The sequence below is a fragment of the Mesoplodon bidens genome (assembly GCF_964165515.1).
Source record: "Mesoplodon bidens genome assembly, chromosome: 10".
In the NCBI taxonomy this organism is placed as follows: Eukaryota; Metazoa; Chordata; class Mammalia; order Artiodactyla; family Ziphiidae; genus Mesoplodon; species Mesoplodon bidens.
Window position 1 is genome coordinate 83,099,978 of NC_138172.1, and position 20,462 is coordinate 83,120,439.

The window sequence follows — 20,462 nt, forward strand, 5'->3', positions numbered from 1 at the left end:
CAAACAACAGATATTTATTGAGCGCCTATTATGTGCCAGGCACTGTTCTAGAACCCCCCCCAAAAAAAAAGAAAAAAAAAAAGACAGAGGCAGAAAACGCAAATTCTGAGGGAGAGGAAAGGGGCGGTTGAGGAAGAAGGCAGAGGGGACTGAGAAGCCTGAGGTGATGGGGACTCGGCCTTAGGCCTCCTCTTCGGCCTCCTCACCGAAATCCTCCTCCTCTTCTGCGGTGGCATCCTGGTACTGCTGGTACTCGGAGACGAGGTCGTTCATGTTGCTCTCAGCTTCGGTGAACTCCATCTCGTCCATGCCCTCACCTGTGTACCAGTGGAGGAAGGCCTTCCGGCGGAACATGGCAGTGAACTGCTCTGAGATGCGCTTGAACAGCTCCTGGATGGCTGTGCTGTTTCCAATGAAGGTGACCGCCATCTTGAGGCCACGGGGCGGGATGTCGCAGACGGCCGTCTTGACGTTGTTGGGGATCCACTCCACGAAGTAGCTGCTGTTCTTGTTCTGCACGTTGAGCATCTGCTCGTCCACCTCCTTCATGGACATCCGCCCACGGAAGACAGCAGCCACAGTGAGGTACCGGCCATGGCGGGGGTCACAGGCTGCCATCATGTTCTTGGCATCGAAGACCTGCTGGGTGAGCTCAGGCACAGTGAGGGCCCGATACTGCTGGCTTCCACGGCTGGTGAGAGGGGCAAAGCCAGGCATGAAGAAGTGGAGACGTGGGAAGGGCACCATGTTAACCGCCAGCTTGCGGAGGTCAGCATTGAGCTGGCCAGGGAAGCGGAGGCAGGTGGTGACACCACTCATGGTGGCCGAGACGAGGTGGTTCAGGTCCCCGTAGGTTGGCGTGGTCAGCTTGAGGGTGCGGAAGCAGATGTCGTAAAGGGCCTCGTTGTCAATGCAGTAGGTCTCATCAGTGTTCTCCACCAGCTGATGGACGGAGAGGGTGGCATTGTAGGGCTCAACCACAGTGTCGGACACTTTGGGTGAGGGCACCACACTGAAGGTGTTCATGATGCGGTCAGGATACTCTTCACGGATCTTGCTGATGAGCAAGGTGCCCATTCCAGAGCCTGTGCCCCCGCCCAGCGAGTGGGTCAGCTGGAAGCCCTGCAGGCAGTCACAGCTCTCGGCCTCCTTCCGAACCACATCCAGGACTGAGTCGACCAGCTCGGCCCCCTCTGTATAGTGGCCCTTGGCCCAGTTGTTGCCTGCCCCAGACTGACCTGCAATGGGGTCAGAAGGCAAGCTTGGTTAGTAAAGTGTGGAAGATACATGGCCACATTTCTACCTTTCAACTTCTGCAGTAACGCCAGTGGATGTATCTTCTCTCCGCACCCTGTGGTACACCTGTCACCCCCACACAATTTACTATTTAAAGCAGTCACTACCTCTATCCTCCATTAGATTTCAAGACACAGCCCTGTATAAGTTCTTCAGTACAATCATTTCCTCTCTTGCTGCACCCCAAATAACTTGAATAAGTATCTACTATTGTCTGTGTAACTCACCAAAAACAAAGTTGTCTGGTCTGAAGATCTGACCAAAAGGCCCCGAGCGAACAGAGTCCATGGTCCCGGGTTCTAGATCCACCAAGATAGCACGAGGAACATATTTGCCACCTACAGGGAATAAAGTAGCGTTGTAAAAACTGACAGACATAAAGGTAAATGTTTTGGGGCTGGGAGGCAGCTGGGGACCCAAACTTGTGATTCCAGGCACTGCCACCAGGTGGCAGCAGAGCCACTTTTGAGGCCCGATGGGGGAAATGAAGAAAGGCCTCCAAACGGAGAGAATGGATTTATTCAACATTCAAAGGGGATAAAGGGTTTCCCAGGGAGGCAGAGACCCGAGAAGTGGGAGTGATGGGACCCGTGATTCACGGCCTCCTGCCCTCACCTGTGGCTTCATTGTAGTACACGGAGATGCGGTCCAGCTGCAGGTCGCTATCCCCATGATAGGTGCCGGTGGGGTCGATGCCATGTTCATCACTGATCACCTCCCAGAACTGGCGGGGGAGAGCAACGGGTACTCAACAGCTCAGGTTCCAGCCAATTATACGCCCTCTACCGCCATTTTAATTCCAGATACGCCTGTGGCGGGCCCTCCCCTAGGGCCTGGCATTCCTTCTGCCTGCCACACCCTTCCCCTGAACACCTGCACACGCGGGAAAACTGCAGCTTTCACTGCTTGGGATGTGAGATGCTGTGGAAGGTCCCGGCGATCGTAGGCACCGAGGTGGGTAGATGGAGGCGGCCGACTTGCTCGGAGAAGCGCACCTCCCCGCCCCCCCTTCGCAGGGCACAAAGAGCTGGGGGCCGGAGAAAGGAGCCACTGCCGCAGGCGCCCACCCCGCCCGGCACGTGACCGCGGCGCAGGCGCGTGCGAGCCGCCGACAAAGGGAGGTGCCGCCCGTGGGCGGGGCCGAAGCGCGAATTCCGCGCGGTAAGGGCGGGACTTGGCTCGGGCTCGCGCGCCCCCAGCGGGCTGGCCCGGCCGCATTGTCCCAGCGCGCCAGGGCGCCCGGGTCCCGCCCTTCTGCTCTAACGTAGCAGCCGCGCTTCCTCCCCGCCCCTCCCCCTCTACACTGTAACCGCGCGCAAAGGAAAAAAAAAAACCCTCCCCCTTGGCCTCGGAATTTTATTTCTTCTCTAGCTTTTAATTTTAACCCCCTTGCTTTAAATGAGGTTTTTCTTCCTTTGTCCTACTTTGGCCCTGAGGAGCCCTTTTAAAGAAAGCACTCCCCCTTTCCCCTCGCTCTTTCTCCATATCTGTTCACGCCCTAAAAGGGTCTCTCGGTTAAGGGCAAATGAAAGAAACTGAAATTAGTCCAGCACATATTAGCCTTCCATGCATGAAAAACTGGGGGACCGCCCCTTGGGGACCGCGGGTGTCCGGGGACACCTGACCTTTTGTAAAGGATATCGCGTAGGGCAGCCCACCCTGGCGCATCGCGTCCCCCACATTTGGATCTGACCTCTCTGCAGCTGCCCGCCAGCCTCGCCCCTTCCCCCTCCGGCTTAGCCCTCCGAAGCCCCGCCAAAGGGGATGCACATGGGGAAAACCTCATCTCGCTTTGTCTCGGGCCGTTTCCGCATCTCCCTCGCTCCCCGGTCCTCGGACCGTTAGCAGATGCCCTTTTTAAGTAAAATTTTACAGAAACTCGGTTTTCCCGCCCCCTAAACCTGAAGGGTGCTTTTAACAGCTTCCCCAAAATAAGCCTGCCAAGAAAAATACCCCATTTTTCAAAAGCAAATCCCAGCTTTGCATAATACAAACGTGTATTATATATACATACAACTTTTAAGGGGCAAAGCCTGACTAAGAATGGAGGATGCGAATGTCCCAGAGCCATTAGTCATAATTTACCTGGATTTTTTTCTTCTCAAAAATAAATATAGTCAAAAGAGGTTAAAAATCCTTACCTTGGCACCGATCTGATTGCCACACTGACCGGCCTGGATGTGCACGATTTCCCTCATTTTAAAAATTTATTGTAATCTTTTTGCTCGCCTCACAAGTGTGTACGGGGCAAGAAAATGATATGTAATTAGTTTTTCTCTGCTGCTGGTCGCAGGCTGGAAGGATGGGACGGGGCCCGGAGGCTGGAGCAGCGAGGTCCGAACTCGGCGGCAGGAAGGTTCTGAGAGGGAGAAAGAAGAGGGGAGGGCACGGGAGGAAAGGCGGGCAGGGCGGGGCGCGCGTGCGCGGGGGCCGGGAGGCGGGAGAACGCGCCCCGCGAGGTGGTGGGGAGACAAAGCCTCATCGAGGCTGGCCCTGATTAGTCCGTGCTGGTCATGTATCAGACGTCCATTGGTCCCTGCTCGGCAGGACGAGCGCAGTCCTTCCTGGGAGTTGTAGTCCTCTATTGTTGTCCACGCTGCAAAATGAAAGAACAAATGGGTGGGTACTGGGTATGGGGGGTTTGGTTTGGGAGTTTTTAATGAAAAATGACCTTGCGCAAGGGTGCCTTCCTCTATGCCTGACTTTTCTGGTATAAAAAGAGAGTAGTTTACGGATACAGAAATTGGGAACCCGGGGGTGCCAGGCGTTGGAAGGTGGAGTGGGGGCACGCCCTGAAAGCTCCCCGCTGCGGCAGCTCTTGGGAAGACAGGACTGCTTAGCTCAGCGAAAACTGGGGAGAAATGCGGCATCCTGATCTGCTATCTAACAGCTGGTCCTTTGGTGACCCAAGGCATGAACTTCAGTAAGCTGCTGCTCCCCCAGATACCTCAGGAAGAAGGAGGGGATTGCCCTCCTGCTATTTCCTTGGGAGTTTTCTAATGATAACGTTTAGAAACAAAATTGCAGCAAGGGCTTTTCAAGACAGAGAAGTAATTGTGTGAAGGGTATGTTCAAGAATAAGTTGAATGGTTTAGAGAAGTTGATATGCCAGAAGTGTCTGTCCATGTGGAGGGTCTGGGCCTTAGAGCAGCGTTTAACACACGATTGTCCAGCGGAGAACTATGGGGTGAGATACCTGATAGAATTTCAGTGTCTTCCAGCCTGCCTCTCTAGACACTGATGAAGTCAGTGTTTTTTCAGTTCACTGATTTCACTGACTAGGTGGCTGACCATTGCAACCTTCCAGGAGCCTCAGGATTGAAATAAAAGGCGTAGGGAGGTGATGGGGAAAAAACTGGATGAGCTGAAGTCTGAGTGGCATGTTTCATCTCGGGGATTAATTCAACGTGAGAGATACTAAGTGTCCACCAAACCAGGAGCTAGGGATACAAAAATGGTTAAGAAGTAGCTCACTGTTCTTCAGGATCTTGCAATTTCGTGAGAAGTGTATAAACAATAATTGAGTGTGGTAAGCACTGTGATAAAGGACATGTTATATCAAGGTCATCATTGTTAATTCACATTGGATTCAACACACACTTCTCAGTCGTTTTATAAATAAAAGAACATCAAGTTGTGTAAGACCCGTCTACCCACTTAAAATAGAATGTTCATGTTTTAGGGCATGATCACAATGAAAGTAATTACATATTTTGTGGTAGTGAAGAGAGTTCAGGATTTACAATTAGGGAACTGGTTTCAATTTGTCTCCACCTTACATTAGTTGTAGGCAAGTTATCGGCAGAGCTTCGATTCTTTCTATAAAACCTATTTCTGCCTATTGTAGACAGAATGAAGTGAGGTAAGAATGCAAAAGTTCTTCCTAAATTGTTCATGTCAAATTATTATTCTTGTCTTAGTATGACATTTAATGAAATAAATGATATTTATCATCCTTGAACCCCTCAAAGACCTCGGTCAGCCTTCAAGATGGTTAACGAAACAGTTCTGTTTGCCTAGGAATCTTTACTCTTGGAGAATGACCTCAAAATGTCCATCAGGAATGTATTCTGAGAGGAAATGACATGACTTCAAGACGAGCTAACTCATAAGAAAATGAACTTCCATTGCAATGAGCCCTCAAGCGCCACGCCTACGGGATATTTTCCAAACTGCAGCCTTCAGCCACGACTGCAACCCGCAACCCATTTTCATTTCTCATGAGTCAGCGGACACCATGTCTGGGAGGACCGGGGAAGGACGCTCTGGCCGCACTAGATGCTTGGGGCGACGACTATGGTAAGCCCCTCTATCCGTCGCTGGCGGCCAGACTCTGTGGTCGCGATTTGGAAATCTGCGCGGGAAGTGGGCGGTGCGGTGAAGCGGCAGTGGGTTGTCCTTTGGAGCTGCCCAATCGAGGTGCGCTATTCTGTGCGCCTTCGGCGGCCTCTGATTACAGCCTCAGCCAACTGATCTCAGCCTCCCTGGAGAAGCCGCCCCTTTGAGGGGTAAGAGGGCGGGGACGGGGCGGGGCTCTGGCTGTGCCTCCGAGTTGGCGGCTTGCTCTGTCGGCGTGCAGCCGGGCTGTGAAAGACAGCGGCAGGAGCCAATCAGCGAATCGCCCCCCGCCCCGCTCAGGCAGTCGCGCCACCCCGGTCGCGGCCGTTACTGGTGGCGCGCGCGGGGACTCAAAGTAGGTGAGTTCTGGGGGGCCTCGCCCACGGCTCCCCGGGTGCCATCTTGGTTTTCCCCGGTGGGCGGGAGGGGCGTGCCTTGGGTACGACTGGGCGGAGGATACTTGGAAATTTGCTTCTCGGATTATAATACTCATCCTTACCTGACGCCCCTCCCTGACCTTAGGTATGAAGACACAGGGAGACGTTGGGCTAGGAGGGAACCCATGGGATGGAGGGGGATCAAAGGTGGTGGCCCATGGCTTGGAGACGAGGGTCATGGGCACCAGCTGAGTTCGCCAGTCATAAGAGCGGAGTTAACACTATCTCCATGGAGGTGTCCTACTTTCCCAACCTATCAACAGTTTCCGTTTAGAGTAGCGTCTTTCATACTGTTTTGAGTTTTCATCTTATTTGTTCTTTAATCAGGAGGGCAGAGTTAATTTTACTTTTGGTTCAGAAATGTATCCCGAATACTTACAGCGGTACCAGGTGCGCAATAACTGTTGAATGAATACGATGGACCCTTGGGGAAAAGACACAGTTCTTCTGCCTTGTCCAGTTCTCGGGGGGTGTGAGGCAGAAATGGAATGTAATAGTTACACTATGGTGAGAACTATCAGGATAAGTACAAGTCCACCAACCACTGTGAAACACTTAGGAACATGGGGAACACCAGAAAGCAGAGAAGACTCCAGGCAAGGCTTTGCTGAGGAAGTAACATTTGAACTGAATTATAAAGGATGGGTAGGATTTGGACCAGAAAACTATGAGCAAAGGGCTAAGGAGCTGGCTAAGGCCTGCAGATGAGAGGGAGCAATGTGTTCAGAGACTGGGGAGAAGGTCCATGTGGCTGAATCATAGGCTTGGGTGAGGTGCGGGTGGGACATACATTTGAGGATATGAGGTTCTGATTGTGGAGGGTCTTGCTAAGGAGTTTAGATTTTATTTTATCCTATGGGCATGGAAATCCATCAAAGAATGTTAAGCAGAGGAGAGACAAATGCCTTAATCCATCTGTATTGCAGTTTCTTTATCTGAGAAATAGAAAGTAATAATAAGGAATTCCCTGGCGGTCCAGTGGTTAGGACTCCGTGCTTCCACTGCAGGGGCCAGGGGTTCGATCCCTGGTCGGGGAACTAAGATCCCACATGCCATGCTGCGTGTCCAAAAGGAAAACAACCAAAAAAAAAAGTAATAATAGTTTACAGGGTTCTTGTGATAATTAAATAAGTCAGTGAATATAAAGCAATTAGAGCAGTGCTTGACACCAACCAAGCCTCTCTTTTGGCTGTTATGATTTTTTGCAGTTTAGTCTGATTACACTGAGATGATCTGATAAAGTGTAAAAAGCATGGGCTTTGCAGCCAGAAGCACATTTATTCCTACCCTTTTCACTTACCTGCTATGTTATCCTGATTGAATATTTTTAGCCTTGGTGTCCTAAATGCCTGCCTCATGGCTAGTATGCCTGATACATAGTTGATGTTTGGCAAAAGTTATCCCAATAGTGGATAGTGAAATCAATTTAATGGATTGCAGATTGGCGTTTAAAGAATTGAGAAGAGAAAAAGACAGAATGACAACTATTAGTGTGTTGTATAAAGGCTTAATATTGTTTCTCAAAATATTTGTCTATAAATAAGCATGTGGGGTTTTTTTGCTTTTTGTTTTTTTTAAGATTTATTTATTTATTTTTGGCTGTGCCGAGTCTTAGTTGCAGCACGCGGGATCTTCGTTGAGGCATGCGGGATCTTTCATTGCGGTGCGGGGGCTTCTCTCTAGTTGTCGTGTGCGGGTTTTCTCTTCTCTAGTTGTGGCGCGCAGGCTCCAGGGCACGTGGACTCTGTAGTTTGTGGCACGCAGTCTCTCTAGTTGAGGCGTCCGAGCTTAGTAGTTGTGGCACACGGGTGTAGTTACCCCGCGACGTGTGGGATCTTAGTTCCCTGATCAGGGATCGAACCTGAGTCCCCTGCATTGGGAGGCAGATTCTTTACCACTGGACCACCAGGGAAGTTCCAAGCATGTGTTTTTATATATATTTCTGTACTGGGGACTCTATAATATTTATTTCTTATTCTGTATCATGGTCAAAGATACTTCTTAAATGCTTCAGAAGAATAACAACAGAATGATTGGCAGAAAGGGAAGCATCAGCCTCCATAGCTATCCAGGTTTACAGCAGTTAGCAGTCTCCTCTCTGAGGCTGTGTGTGTGACCCACTGAAAGAGGTGATAATAATGTGTTTTTTCCTCAGATCATGGAAGACACACAGGTTATTAACTGGGAAGTTGAAGAAGAGGAGGAGGTTGAAGAGAGACCCAGTGAATCTTTGGGGTGTAGCTTGGAGCCCCTTGGGCGACTGCGTATCTTCAGTAGTTCCTATGGACCAGAAAAAGGTCAGGGGTTATTGGGTGCTGAAGTACTGGTATAGGCCTCTTATTTCTGTGGGGAGGTAATTGGAGGGTTGCAAGCTTAGATATGCATCTGGGAGATCTGAAAAAAGGTTTTACTGGGAATGGAGAAGAGGGGGCTGATTGATCTGATTGCTCCAGGCAAGTGCCCTTTACTCACTGGGGGTGATTTTACTTTGGTAGGAGAAGATGAAGGGATTCAGATAAAAATCCAGTGAGGTCTGGAAATGGGTGGTGGTGATGTTTTGCACAACAATGTGAATGTACTTAACGTCACTGAACTGTACACTGAAAAGTTGGCTGAATGGTAAATTTTATGTATATTTTACCACAATAGAAAATAATCCAGTGTGGATGGATGGGATATTGATTATGAATAATGCATTGCATATATTCTTTATTAGCTAGTTATCCTGGGGCCTTTTATTTTTCTAATGCATGGAGGGACCTTGAGTGAGTAGTGAGGTACTTAACAGGAACATTCTCCTAATAGCAGGTCAGGACTCTGGCCTTGGAACCCATCTGCCTCTCTAATTCTTAGATTTCCCACTATACCTCGGGAAGAATGTGGTAGGCCGAATGCCTGATTGCTCTGTGGCCCTGCCCTATTCATCTATCTCCAAACAACATGCGGTGATTGAAATCTTGGCCTGGGACAAGGCGCCTGTCCTCCGGGATTGTGGGAGCCTCAATGGTACTCAAATCCTGAGGCCTCCTAAGGTCCTGGGCCCTGGGGTGAGTCATCGTTTGAGGGACCGGGAGTTGATTCTCTTTGCGGACTTGCCCTGCCAGTACCATCGCTTGGATGTCCCCCTGCCCTTTGTCTTCTGGGGCCCTCTAACTGTAGAGGAGACACCCAGGGTACAGGGAGGAACTCAACCCCACAGGCTTCTGTTGGCTGAGGACTCAGAGGAAGAAGTAGGTAAGTTTGTGTATTGGGAGGGTGGGTGAGGAGATGGGGATTGTGAGTGTAAAACTGTCAACTTACTCCTTTCTACAACTGACAGATTCTCTTTCTGAAAAGTGTGTGGTGAAAGGACCAAGGACCTCCTTTTTGGCGACAGTAGTTCCAGAGAGGTGAGTGCCAAAGGACCAGACACCTGAGTCTTCAAAAGGAGAAGGAATCAGGGGCTGGAGGATCCATCTCTTCGAGAACTTATTACCATGAAAGTCTGGGCTGGGGAACTACACATACTCGTTCAATTAACTGAATTTTTATTGAACACCTCTGATGTGCCAAGTAGAAAACTAACTGCTGGAGATAGAAAAGAAAACACTACCTCATGTCTGCCCTCAAGGAGCTCCTAGTTGAGTGGGGTATCCCTTCTGGGGAAATAGATTCTATAGACTTTTTCTTCTCTTCCCTTCACAGCGATGAAGAGGGACCTTCCTCTGCCCTGGATGGTCCTGGGCCACCTTTTGCCTTCAACTTGAACAGTGACACAGATGAGGAAGAAAGTCAGCAACCAGGAGCAGGGGAGGGCTCCTCAGCTGCCAGAAGAGTCACCACTGCAGAGACAGAACAGCCTAAACCTGTCACAACTGAAATCCAGCTTGAAAAGGATCAGTGTTCAGTGAAGGAGAAGAACAATGACACGAAAGTTGAGAGGAAGGCGAGGAGTGGGGTGGTTCCAGTTGGAGTGATTCTGGAGAGGAGCCAGCCTGTTGGGGAAGACAGTGACACAGATGTGGATGATGAGAGCGGGCCTCTGAGAAGGCTCACTTGGGTCCATCTGGAAAGGGCCCAGCCTTGTGGCTTCATAGACAGTGATACTGATATGGAAGAAGAGGGGATCCCTGCGACCCCAGCTGTAGTTCCTGTGAGGAAGAGGCACATCTTCCATGAAGTTGGTACAGAGAGTCCTCGGGTACCTGGCATGGCACATCGGCAGGAGAGCCCGGCTGGTAGTGATACAGATATAGAGGAGGGGGAGGCCCCCCTGACCGTCCCTCTGGACAGAAGCCGAGCCTCCGTCGTGATCCATAGCAATACAGATGACAAGGAAAAAGTCTCAGCAGCGCTCACGCTGGCACATCTAAGAGAGAGCCGGGCCGTTGCGTGGAACAGAGATCCAGATGCAGAAGACGATAGGGCCCAACCAGTGGCCCTTCTGGAGCGAAGCCAAGCCTCTGCTGGGAGAGACAGTGACACAGACATGAAGAAAAAGGGGCTCCCAGTGGAGAAGACAGGAACTGTTCCCAGGGGTCACACGGGCAAGGCATATTCAGAAAAGAGTCAACCTCCTCTCAGGGACAGTGATACAGAGGTGACGGAAGAGAAGAGCTCACCGGGGTTCCACCTGGAGAGAAGCCAAGCCTCTGCCACAGTGCATGTCAACACACAAGTGGTGGAGGAAGTCCCACCAGGGCCAGCTGTTATACTTCTGGAGAAGCATCAAGTACCTGTAGCATGGACACATCAGACAGATGTGAAAGCTGAAGGAGGCCCAGCAAAGCTGCCTGTGGTGTATCTAGAAGAAGCCCGGCCTCCTCTAGCTGGGGACTGTGACCCAAATGCGGAGGAGAACACATCCTTAGCAGCTTCAGCAGTGGCAGATGTAAGAAAGAGCCAGCTTCAGGCAGAAGAAGATACTGGGACAGAGTGCGCTGTAGCCGTTCTTGAACAGGGCAGAGCTTTTATGGCTGGGGCCCAGGGTGGGTCACCCGCAGCCCAAGTGGAGCAGGACCTTCTCCCTGTCTCAAGGAATAACATAGCAGATCTGGTGGCGGACATAGGCACTCCAGGGGAACCCACCCAGCCACAGAGTGGGGGGGCCCAGACGCCCACAGAAAGGGAGAGAGGACCACATGTGGATAGGACCATGGACTCTGGAGACAACCACGATGGTTAGTGCTGGCCTTTCTTCCTCCCTTAACCCCTGCAATAAGGAATGCTTCTAGGGTATCTTAGTTCATTTGAGCTGCTATAACAAAATACCATAGACTGGGTAGCTTATAAACAACAGAAGTTTATTTTTCACAGTTCTAAAGCCTGGGAAGTCCAAGATACCAGCAGATTCGGTGTCTGGTGAGGCCCCGCTTCCTTCTTCATAGGCAGCCATCTTCTCACTATATCCTCACATGGCAGAAGGGCCCAAGGAAGCTCTCTGGAGTCTCTTTTCTGAGGGCACTGATCCCATTCACACGGGCTCCACCCTCATGACCTAATCACCTCCCAGAAGCCCCACCTCCTAATACCCTCACATTGGAAATTAGGTTTCAATGTAAGAATTTTGGGGGAGACACAGAGATTCAGTCTATTGCATGGGGTTGGGGCTGAGGAGAGAATAGTAGAGAAAAAGGAAGGAGTTAAGGGTCAGCTGTGATTTTTTAATTATCCTATATTCCTCCCCCACCAGATTCTGAAGATCTGGACCTACAAGCTACCCAGTGCTTTGTGGAGAGAGAGAATCAGAGCCTGGAAGGTGAGGACATCTGTGTCATGTGGATACTGGTACAAACAGGAGCTTGGAGATCAGACTGGTAGTCCTTGAAGTGTGTGAAAGCTGGGACGGTCAGGGTGGGAAACTAAGAATGGGACCCTGGAGTCCTGTGGAGCAGTGCTCAGGCCATGCTTTCTTGTGCAACAGTCCCCAGCATGGAGGATGAACCCACCCAGGCCTTCCTGTTTACTCTGCCCCAAGAGCCTGGCCCTTCCCGTTGCAGCTTCCAGGCCACAGGTATAAGAAACTCCCCTCCTCTGTGTCCCTAACTTGGCATCCTTATTTTCCCCCCTACATGTTTCTTTTATATTCCTTGACATTTTGCTGATGTTCCTCCATCTCATCAGAAAAAAAATGCCATGTTAAGTCAGACCCATAGAGCAACTAGTCTAGCATAAGTTTTTAAGAGGCTACTGGGAGAGCTTTTATATGAAGGTTTGGGCTTACTTTTTGAGACAAATGTTAAATGTTATGACTATCTTCCTTACTCCCAGCTTTCCTTTAATAACCCATTTAAATTTATTATGCATGAATTTGTCTTCATCTTTTCTCAAGCTATTACCTTTTCAACCTACATTCCTCTCTCTCTCTCTCTCTCTCTCTCTCTTGCTCACCCTGCTTTCAGGTTCCCTGGATGAGCCATGGGAGGTCTTGGCTACACAGCCATTCTGTCCGAGAGAGTCTGAAGCTTCTGAGACCCAGCCCATTGCCACCCACGTTGAAGCCCATGCATCTTGCCCCTCTCCACCTATGGCAGCACCACCAGAGCAACATCCAGAGTGTCCAGTTCATGCAGAGCCACTGGGGATTCAAGGCAGAGGGATACAGACTGTGGAGGAAAACATGGGTACACCAAGAGAAACAGCAGAGAGGGTGACCCCTGAGAGAGGGCCATTGGAGAAGGAAACTGAGAAACTACCCTTGGAAGGAGAGAGGGAAGATGTGATGGGAGAGGAAGAATCAACCAGGGGGATACAGGACAGAGAACAAAAACAGGTGTTAGCTAGAGATACTCAGAAACAAGAGTCTGACAAAAAATTAAAAAGTGCAACTACTGAAAGGGATATGGAGAGTTTGAAGGTAGAAATTGAGACGGCCAAGGAAATACAAGAGAAAGAGAGAGAAAAGCAGACTCTTACAAGAGAAATATTTGACAGAGAAGCAGAGAAACCAGTAGCAGAGAGAGAGTATGAGGCAGGTGGGTTACAAGGGAAGGTACCCAAAGTGATGCTGGACAGAGGCCCACAGGCAGGGGAGACAGAGGCGGGGGGCCAGGACCAGAAAGGCCAGGCCTCAGGTTCGACACCAGAGCCTGGAGCGTGGGCGGGAGACCTTCAGGGACTTGCTTCAGACCCCATAGCTTCTGGGAGCCAGTCAGGTGGAGGAAGGGGCGCCCCAGTGAGCCCCGGGAGGCAGCAGAGAGGTAAGTGAAGGTAGAGGGGAACCTAAGGTGGTACACAGACCTCATGATAATCAACCCCTAAGTGACTGACTGCTTAGAGCTCAGCTACTTGTCTTTCCCTTCTGTCTAGGCTACTTGAATTGCAAGATGCCACCTGCTGAGAAGGCTTCCAGGGTGAGAGCTGCTTTCTGTACCCACCTCCCCACTCCACAGGTCATCTCTGCATCTCCTCCACTGCCCCTTCCCCTGACCTTGCTTTCATCTACTCCTTTCCCCATATGTTCAACTTTTCTTCCATTTTCACTGCTCCTTAGTTGGCTTCTTAGTTGGCTCCTTAGTTGGCTCCTTAGTTGGCTTCTATCCGTTTACCTTGACACCTGTTGTTTTCCACAGCTGTTCCCCAAGTTCTGTCTCCCCCTCCCTGACTCAGAAAGCTCCTTTTTTCAAGTCCCTTCCCTCTTTCTCCTAACTGTCCTCTTTATTAGCATCATCCATATATGGAGAATACTATACTGGCATTTTGGGGAGAGGTCTTTGGGAAAGAGGAAATTCCCAGTCTAATGGAACAGACAGAAAGAGAAATGCCACGAGTACACTCTATAAACAAGGGTCAAGAACAGTATCCAAGTCCTGTCTCTCCTCTCTCTGTCTCTTCCTCCCTCACTGGCTTCCATTTCTCCCCAGGGTGATCAGGAATCCCCAGATGCTTGTCGGCCTCCTGCACTGCAGGAGGCTTCAGCACCTCTCCAAAACCCCCTCACCTCTCAGAGCCAAAAACATCCTGCCCCTCAGTCCCTCCTTTCGCCCTCTCCACCTCCTTTAGAACCGCCCATTCCCAGGACCAGAAAAAATGAGAGTCAGGAAGCTCTGGAGACTCCCTTTTCCTCAGAGCTGGATTCTCTCCACCCAAAACCCAAAGTCAAGCCCCAAGGGTCCTCTCCAGTTTCTTCTGTACCCCTTGAGCCCCACCCTACCACCTCCACAGACCAGCTTGTCACCCCCAAGCCCACATCTCGGGCCACTCAGGGCAGGACACTTAGGTCCTCTGTCAAAACTCCTGAACAAAATGTCTCCACAGCCCCTGAGCTCCAGCCTTCTGCCCACACAGACCAGCCTGTCACCCCCAAACCCACATCTCGGGCCACTCGGGGCAGGATACAGAGGGCTTCTGTCAAGACTCCCGAACCAGTTATCTCCACAGCCCCTGCGCCCCAGCCTTCCACTTCCACAGACCAGCCTGTCACCCCCAAACCCACATCTCTGGCCACTCGGGGCAGGACACTTAAGTCCTCTGTCAAAATCCCTGAACAAAATGTCTCCACAGCCCCTGAGCTCCAGGCTTCCACTTCCACAGACCAGCCTGTCACCCCCAAACCCACATCTCTGGCCACTCGGGGCAGGACACTTAAGTCCTCTGTCAAAACCCCTGAACAAAATGTCTCCACAGCCCCTGAGCTCCAGGCTTCTGCCCACACAGACCAGCCTGTCACCCCCAAACCCACATCTCTGGCCACTCGGGGCAGGACACTTAAGTCCTCTGTCAAAACCCCTGAACAAAATGTCTCCACAGCCCCTGAGCTCCAGGCTTCTGCCCACACAGACCAGCCTGTCACCCCCAAACCCACATCTCGGGCCACTCGGGGCAGGACACTTAAGTCCTCTGTCAAAACCCCTGAACAAAATGTCTCCACAGCCCCTGAGCTCCAGGCTTCTGCCCACACAGACCAGCCTGTCACCCCCAAACCCACATCTCGGGCCACTCGGGGCAGGACACTTAAGTCCTCTGTCAAAACCCCTGAACAAAATGTCTCCACAGCCCCTGAGCTCCAGGCTTCTGCCCACACAGACCAGCCTGTCACCCCCAAACCCACATCTCTGGCCACTCGGGGCAGGACACTTAAGTCCTCTGTCAAAACCCCTGAACGAAATGTCTCCACAGCCCCTGAGCTCCAGGCTTCTGCCCACACAGACCAGCCTGTCACCCCCAAACCCACATCTCGGGCCCCTCGGGGCAGGACACTTAGGTCCTCTGTCAAAACCCCTGAACGAAATGTCCCCACTGCCCACACAGACCAGCCTGTCACCCCCAAACCCACATCTCGGGCCCCTCAGGGCAGGACACTTAGTTCTTCTGCTAAGACCCCTGAACCAGTTGTCGCCATAACTCCTGAGCCCCAGCCTTCCACCTCTAAAGACCAGTCTCTCACCCCTGAGCCCACATCTCAGGCCACTTGGGGCAGGACACGTAGATCCTCTGTCAAGACATCCCAGCCAACTGAACCCACAGCTCCTGACCTTGAACCTTCATCCCCCACAGAGCAGCCTGCCACCCCCAAAGTCATAGCTCAGGGTGGTCAGAGCAGGACACTAAGGTCTTCTACAGTAAGTGCTGTGCCAGTTCCTACCACCCCTGAATCCCACTCTCCAGTCCCCACAGGACAGCCTGTTCCCCCTGAGCCCATCCCTGAAACCAATTGCAGCAGGAGGCCAAGGGCCACTAGGAAACATGGGTCTCTCACAGCTCACGTTCATGAACCCTACTCTGCACCCTCCGAACCTAACTCCTGGTCCTCAAGGAACCAGAGACGAGGGGCAGTGAGAGCAGCCCAGTCCCTTAGCACCATTCCTGAGCCTGCCTTTGCCCAGCTCCCCGAGGCACCCACTCGTGCTACCCAGATCCCGAAGGGGGAGGCAGCAGGTAGATCTGGCTTCACCCCAGAGCCCCAGCCTGAGGCCTCTCAAAATCGCAAGAGGCCTTTAGCTACCGCGGACTCACCTCCACTTCAAAAACGGCTCCGAAGAGGAGAAGTTCCCCAGAAGACAGCATTCCTTAAGGAAGAAGAAGAAAATCCTGCAGCAAAGCTGAGGAGGGAAGAGGTGAGGAGGGGGCTGGAGTCACCTAGTTTGGAAAGAGCTTGGGGGCTTGGAAACTCCCACCAAGTTCTCTCTCAATCCCAGGATGTAGTGATTCGAGGACCAGGCAAGAGAAAGAGAACGCAGACAGAGGAGGAGCCCCAGGAAATACCGAGCCGCAGCCTGCGACGGACCAAACCTATCCAAGAGTCCACGGCCCCCAAAGTAGGAGAGAAGGGCCCTGGGGCTTTGTGGGAGATGGAGATGTGGTAGGACGGGAGGAGACCTAGGGGATTTGGGAGACGGGTGCCGATGGCGCTGGTTGCCGTAACCAGCTCAGGCTAACCCCCTTCACAGGTGCTCTTCACAGGCGTAGTGGATGCTGATGGAGAGCGGGCAGTGCTGGCCCTGGGGGGCAGTCTGGCCAGCTCAGTGGCTGAGGCTTCCCACCTGGTGACGGATCGGATCCGCCGGACAGTCAAGTTCCTGTGTGCCCTGGGGCGGGGCATCCCCATCATCTCCCTGGACTGGCTGCATCAGGTGAGAGGCCAGGAGATGATGACAGACCCGTAGAGATAGTGGTGGGAGAAGGTTGCTCACATGGGGCTTTAGAAAGCGGTGGGAGGAACGTGGGTACAGGAAGACGAGGTTAGTGAAGCAGAGGCTTAATTCTGAAAACATTTCGTGAGCTCCCTGTAAACACTAGACAGAAGAGCTGGGTGAAGGGCTGGGCTGAGCTTTGATACTGACTGTTACCGTCCTTAGTCCCGCAAGGCAGGTTGCTTCTTGCCCCCGGCTGAATATGTGGTGACTGATCCTGAGCAGGAGAAGAACTTTGGCTTCAGCCTTCGGGAGGCCCTGAGCCGGGCTCGGGAGCGAAGGCTGCTGGAGGTGAGAGGCCATCTTCTGCCCCACACTTCAGCTGTTGCCCAGCGGTCCACGGCCTCTCAGTGCATCACCTACTGTCTCCACCATTCTCTTCCTCCTAGGGCTATGAGATTCACGTGACCCCAGGAGTCCAGCCACCACCACCTCAGATGGGAGAGATCATCAGCTGCTGTGGAGGCACCGTCCTACCCAGCATGCCCCGGTCCTATAAGGTAGGGGTGGTGTGTTCAGGATCTGGTGAGGTGGCAGTTAGAGAGGTGGCTGGAGTGGGAACAGGTTAGGGGGAAAATGGAGGTACAGATGGGAACACGGAGTAGTGAGAGGCTGGGGGAAGACCTCTGGTATAGAGAGGGATAGAGAAGGAAGAGGACTGCTGATACCAAATGGACTTATTTTTATTTTTGTATTTACAATTTTTTGAAATATACACAAAGGGAGAGGGAATAATGTAGCGAACCTCCATATACCAATCACTCAGATTCAACAGGTTAATTTAGATTTTGCTGCATTTGCTCTATCCCCTTTTTTTTTCCTTTTCTTTCATTTTCTTTGCTGAAATTTTTAAGGGAAACTGCAAAGGTCATTATTTTTTCCTACGTACTTAAAATATACATCTCTAAGAAACATGTACATTTCTTACATAATCACATGCCGTTATTGGTCAATAACAAAATTAACAGTTGTGTCCTGGTCACTTTGTCTTACTCCATTAATCAAATTTCTCGAGTCATCTGAAAATGTCTTTTTACAGTTCAAATCAGGACTCAAACAAGGTCCATGTGTCCCCACAATTGCGCTGTATCTCTTAATTTTCTTTTACTCTAGAGCATACCCCCCAACCCACCTAACCTTTTTCCTGCCATTGACTTCCTGCAGAAACTAGGTCACTTGTCCTTTAGAATGTTCCACAGTCTGGATTTTTCTGTTTGCTCCCTTGTTGTGTCATTTATCTTGTTTTTCTATCTTTTATATTTCCTATAAATCGTAGTTAACTTTAAAAGGTTGAACAGGGCTTCCCTGGTGGCGCAGTGGTTGAGAGTCCGCCTGCCGATGCAGGGGACACGGGTTCGTGCCCCGGTCTGGGAAATCCCACATGCTGCGGAGCAGCTGGGCCCGTGAGCCATGGCCGCTGAGCCTGCGCGTCCGGAGCCTGTGCTCCGCAACGGGAGAGGCCACAACAGTGAGAAGCCCGCGTATAGCCAAAAAAAAAAAAAAAAAAAAAGGTTGAACAAATTCAGGCTCAACTTTTGTGGCAAGAGTTCTTCATAGACAGTGTGTGTCATATGGCTTCCCATCAGGAGGTACTGTTTTTGTGCTGCTAAGACTGATTAGTGGGTCCCGAACCTATTTCTAGGATTCTTTTTCACCCCTGACTTTCTGTTTTCTCTGTCTTTCTTCCAGCCTCAGAGAGTTGTGATCACATGTTCCCAGGACTTCTCTCGATGTGCCATTCCATTTCGGGTTGGGCTGCCCATCCTCTCACCTGAGTTCCTGCTCACAGGAGTACTAAAGCAGGAAGCCAAGCCAGAGGCCTTTGTCCTCTCCACTTTGGAAATGTCATCCACCTGAAAACCCCACCCCAGTATGCTTTTCCTCCCAGGCCAATATATAAAGTGTTAGAAATATTTGGAAGAAAGAACTTAGGGCTTTAGAAAGGATTGGGGTGTACTGATCTGATTTGTCTTGGAACATGGGTGGGGCCGAAAAGCTTGTTGGTAAACAAAGACAGGGAGATTGGGAGCCACAGATTTTCTTAAATGGCCATTGAAAGTTGGCCAATCCCACGCTCAGATATCTTAAGTTGCTGCTCATATTTAGCTGGACTGACATGCTTATTGCTCTATGGCACGCACAGTGTCCTGCTTCCTGTTTGGAAACCATTTGTTTCTCCTTTTCTTACTGGGATTCTTACTCATCCTGCAAAAGATAGTGGAAACAATTTTAGTGTCCAGAACTTGAAAGAATGCTTGGAGTGAGTAAATTTGAGGGTGGAGTTACGGAATGCTACTAAAATATTTTCCCCTCTCCTTGCCCCATCTCATTAGAAGCATCCTTTAGCTTTGACGTTGAGCAAATCTCTGCCCCCCCTTTTTTTTTCTGGTCTGCTTTTCCAGTATTTATTAAGTTAGCTTAGGCTTAACCTCTGTGATAAATAAATATTCACTATGTACCTTATGGTGTAGTACAGTTTCATTTTGTAAATTTTAGAAGTTGGTTGATTACAAGGATGTAGAGAAATTGGAACCCATCTACATTGCTCCTGGGAATGTAAAATGATTCATCCACTGTGATAAGCAGTTTGACAGTTTCTCAAAAAGTTAATTATAGGATTACCATATGACGCAGCAATTCTACTCAGAGGTATGTAGCCAAAAGAATTAAAACAGGTGTTCAAACAAATACTTGTATACAAATGTTCATATCAACACTTTCACAAGAGCTGAAAGATGAAAACACCACAAATGTTCATCAGCAGGTGAATGGATAAACAAGTTGTGGCATATCCATACAATGGAAGATTATTCAGCCATAAAAGGGGATGAGGTACTAATTGTGCTACGGTGTTTTGAGGATGAATTTCAAAAGCATTATGCTAAGTAAAAGAAGCCAGACACAAAAGGTCACATTGTATGACTCCACCTGTAGGAAATACGCAGAATAGGTAAATCCATAGAGACAGTAGATGGTGGTTGCCAGGGCTGGCAGGGAGAGAAAATGGGGAATGACCGCTTAATGGGTACAGGGTTTTATTTTGGGGTGAAGAGAAAATGCTTTGGAACTAGACAGAGGTGGTGGTTGCACACATTATGAATGTACTAAATGCCACTGGACTGTTCTCTTTAAAGTGGTTAATTTCATGTTATGTGAATTTCACTTCAATTTAAAAAAATACTGATTAGTTTTGGGCACTTTTCTGCAGGTAAGTTATACTTAAGTTTGGAAAACTTTGGTGTAGTAGAAACAGCATGAGCTTTGCCAAACACTGTGCTGGCTTTTAGACATATCTCATCTCACAATATATATTACGCATAGCCATAGTGGGTGTGGCACACAGTAGGACCCAGATAAATATTAGTCCCCTTGCACTGCTCAAAGCCTTGTAGTGTGTGAAGCTGCCTGTGTCCTTGAGGTCCACTGGATTCCTTACAGCACCTGCTGTCTCTATAGCCCCACTTAGCACTCATGTGCACACCCACTTCATGACTGGTACAATTTAAGTGCCCCAATTTAAATTTCTAGAGAAGAGAGGTCTTTTCTTACACTTCCAATGAATCCTACAGCTCATAGCACATTGTGTAATAAATGTCAGTCAGGATCCTAGGAGGAAACTATGGCACAGTCAAATTAGGATAATTTGGAGAGAGTTTAATGAAGTGAAAATTAGAAGTAGGCAGAGCGTAGAGAAATCACAAAGAATATTGCCAGTACCCACAGCTCTGTTGTGGCCACCTGTAAACCCAAAAGGTTGGGAGGAGGGAACAGTTACATAGAA

The 20,462-nt window shown here is 50.2% G+C and overlaps 2 protein-coding genes across 7 annotated transcripts; one reads left to right on the plus strand and one right to left on the minus strand.

The window, feature by feature from the left end:
- On the minus strand, positions 1 to 3,673 carry TUBB (tubulin beta class I). Its single transcript, XM_081245929.1, has 4 exons — positions 3,438 to 3,673; positions 1,912 to 2,020; positions 1,524 to 1,634; positions 1 to 1,238 (listed from the first exon to the last, which is right to left on the minus strand). The coding sequence occupies exons 1-4, from the start codon at positions 3,492 to 3,494 to the stop codon at positions 181 to 183; spliced, it is 1,335 nt and encodes a 444-aa protein (XP_081102055.1). The 5' UTR covers positions 3,495 to 3,673; the 3' UTR covers positions 1 to 180.
- Positions 3,674 to 3,863: 190 nt separating this feature from the next.
- Positions 3,864 to 19,326, plus strand: MDC1 (mediator of DNA damage checkpoint 1). 6 transcript variants are annotated; one of them, XM_081245868.1, is made up of 16 exons: positions 3,865 to 3,915; positions 5,317 to 5,595; positions 8,227 to 8,368; positions 8,925 to 9,305; positions 9,391 to 9,460; positions 9,756 to 11,230; positions 11,743 to 11,808; positions 11,974 to 12,063; positions 12,452 to 13,249; positions 13,359 to 13,402; positions 13,913 to 16,105; positions 16,187 to 16,306; positions 16,439 to 16,621; positions 16,847 to 16,972; positions 17,071 to 17,181; positions 18,371 to 19,326. In XM_081245868.1, exons 2-16 carry the CDS (start codon positions 5,575 to 5,577, stop codon positions 18,536 to 18,538), a joined length of 5,988 nt encoding a protein of 1,995 aa, XP_081101994.1. In that variant the 5' UTR covers positions 3,865 to 3,915; positions 5,317 to 5,574; the 3' UTR covers positions 18,539 to 19,326. The 6 variants fall into 6 exon arrangements, with proteins under 6 accessions (XP_081101998.1, XP_081101994.1, XP_081101999.1 ...); XM_081245873.1 differs by having other exon boundaries at positions 12,452 to 12,673; positions 18,371 to 19,325; XM_081245869.1 differs by lacking the exon at positions 3,865 to 3,915 and adding an exon at positions 4,203 to 4,219.
- Positions 19,327 to 20,462: the final 1,136 nt, after the last annotated feature.

What these genes read in the sequence shown, in the direction of transcription:
- TUBB (XM_081245929.1), bottom strand. Translation starts at nt 3,494, where the DNA reads ATGAGGGAAATCGTGCACATCCAGGCCGGTCAGTGTGGCAATCAGATC. An exon ending in GCAATCAGATCGGTGCCAAG is followed by an intron (nt 2,021 to 3,437) that starts GTAAGGATTTTT and finishes CTCCCCCGCCAG; the next exon opens with TTCTGGGAGGTGATCAGTGA. An exon ending in GTACTACAATGAAGCCACAG is followed by an intron (nt 1,635 to 1,911) that starts GTGAGGGCAGGA and finishes TATTCCCTGTAG; the next exon opens with GTGGCAAATATGTTCCTCGT.
- MDC1 (XM_081245868.1), top strand. Translation starts at nt 5,575, where the DNA reads ATGCTTGGGGCGACGACTATG. An exon ending in CTCTGGAGACAACCACGATG is followed by an intron (nt 11,231 to 11,742) that starts GTTAGTGCTGGC and finishes CTCCCCCACCAG; the next exon opens with ATTCTGAAGATCTGGACCTA. An exon ending in CAAAGCTGAGGAGGGAAGAG is followed by an intron (nt 16,106 to 16,186) that starts GTGAGGAGGGGG and finishes TCTCAATCCCAG; the next exon opens with GATGTAGTGATTCGAGGACC.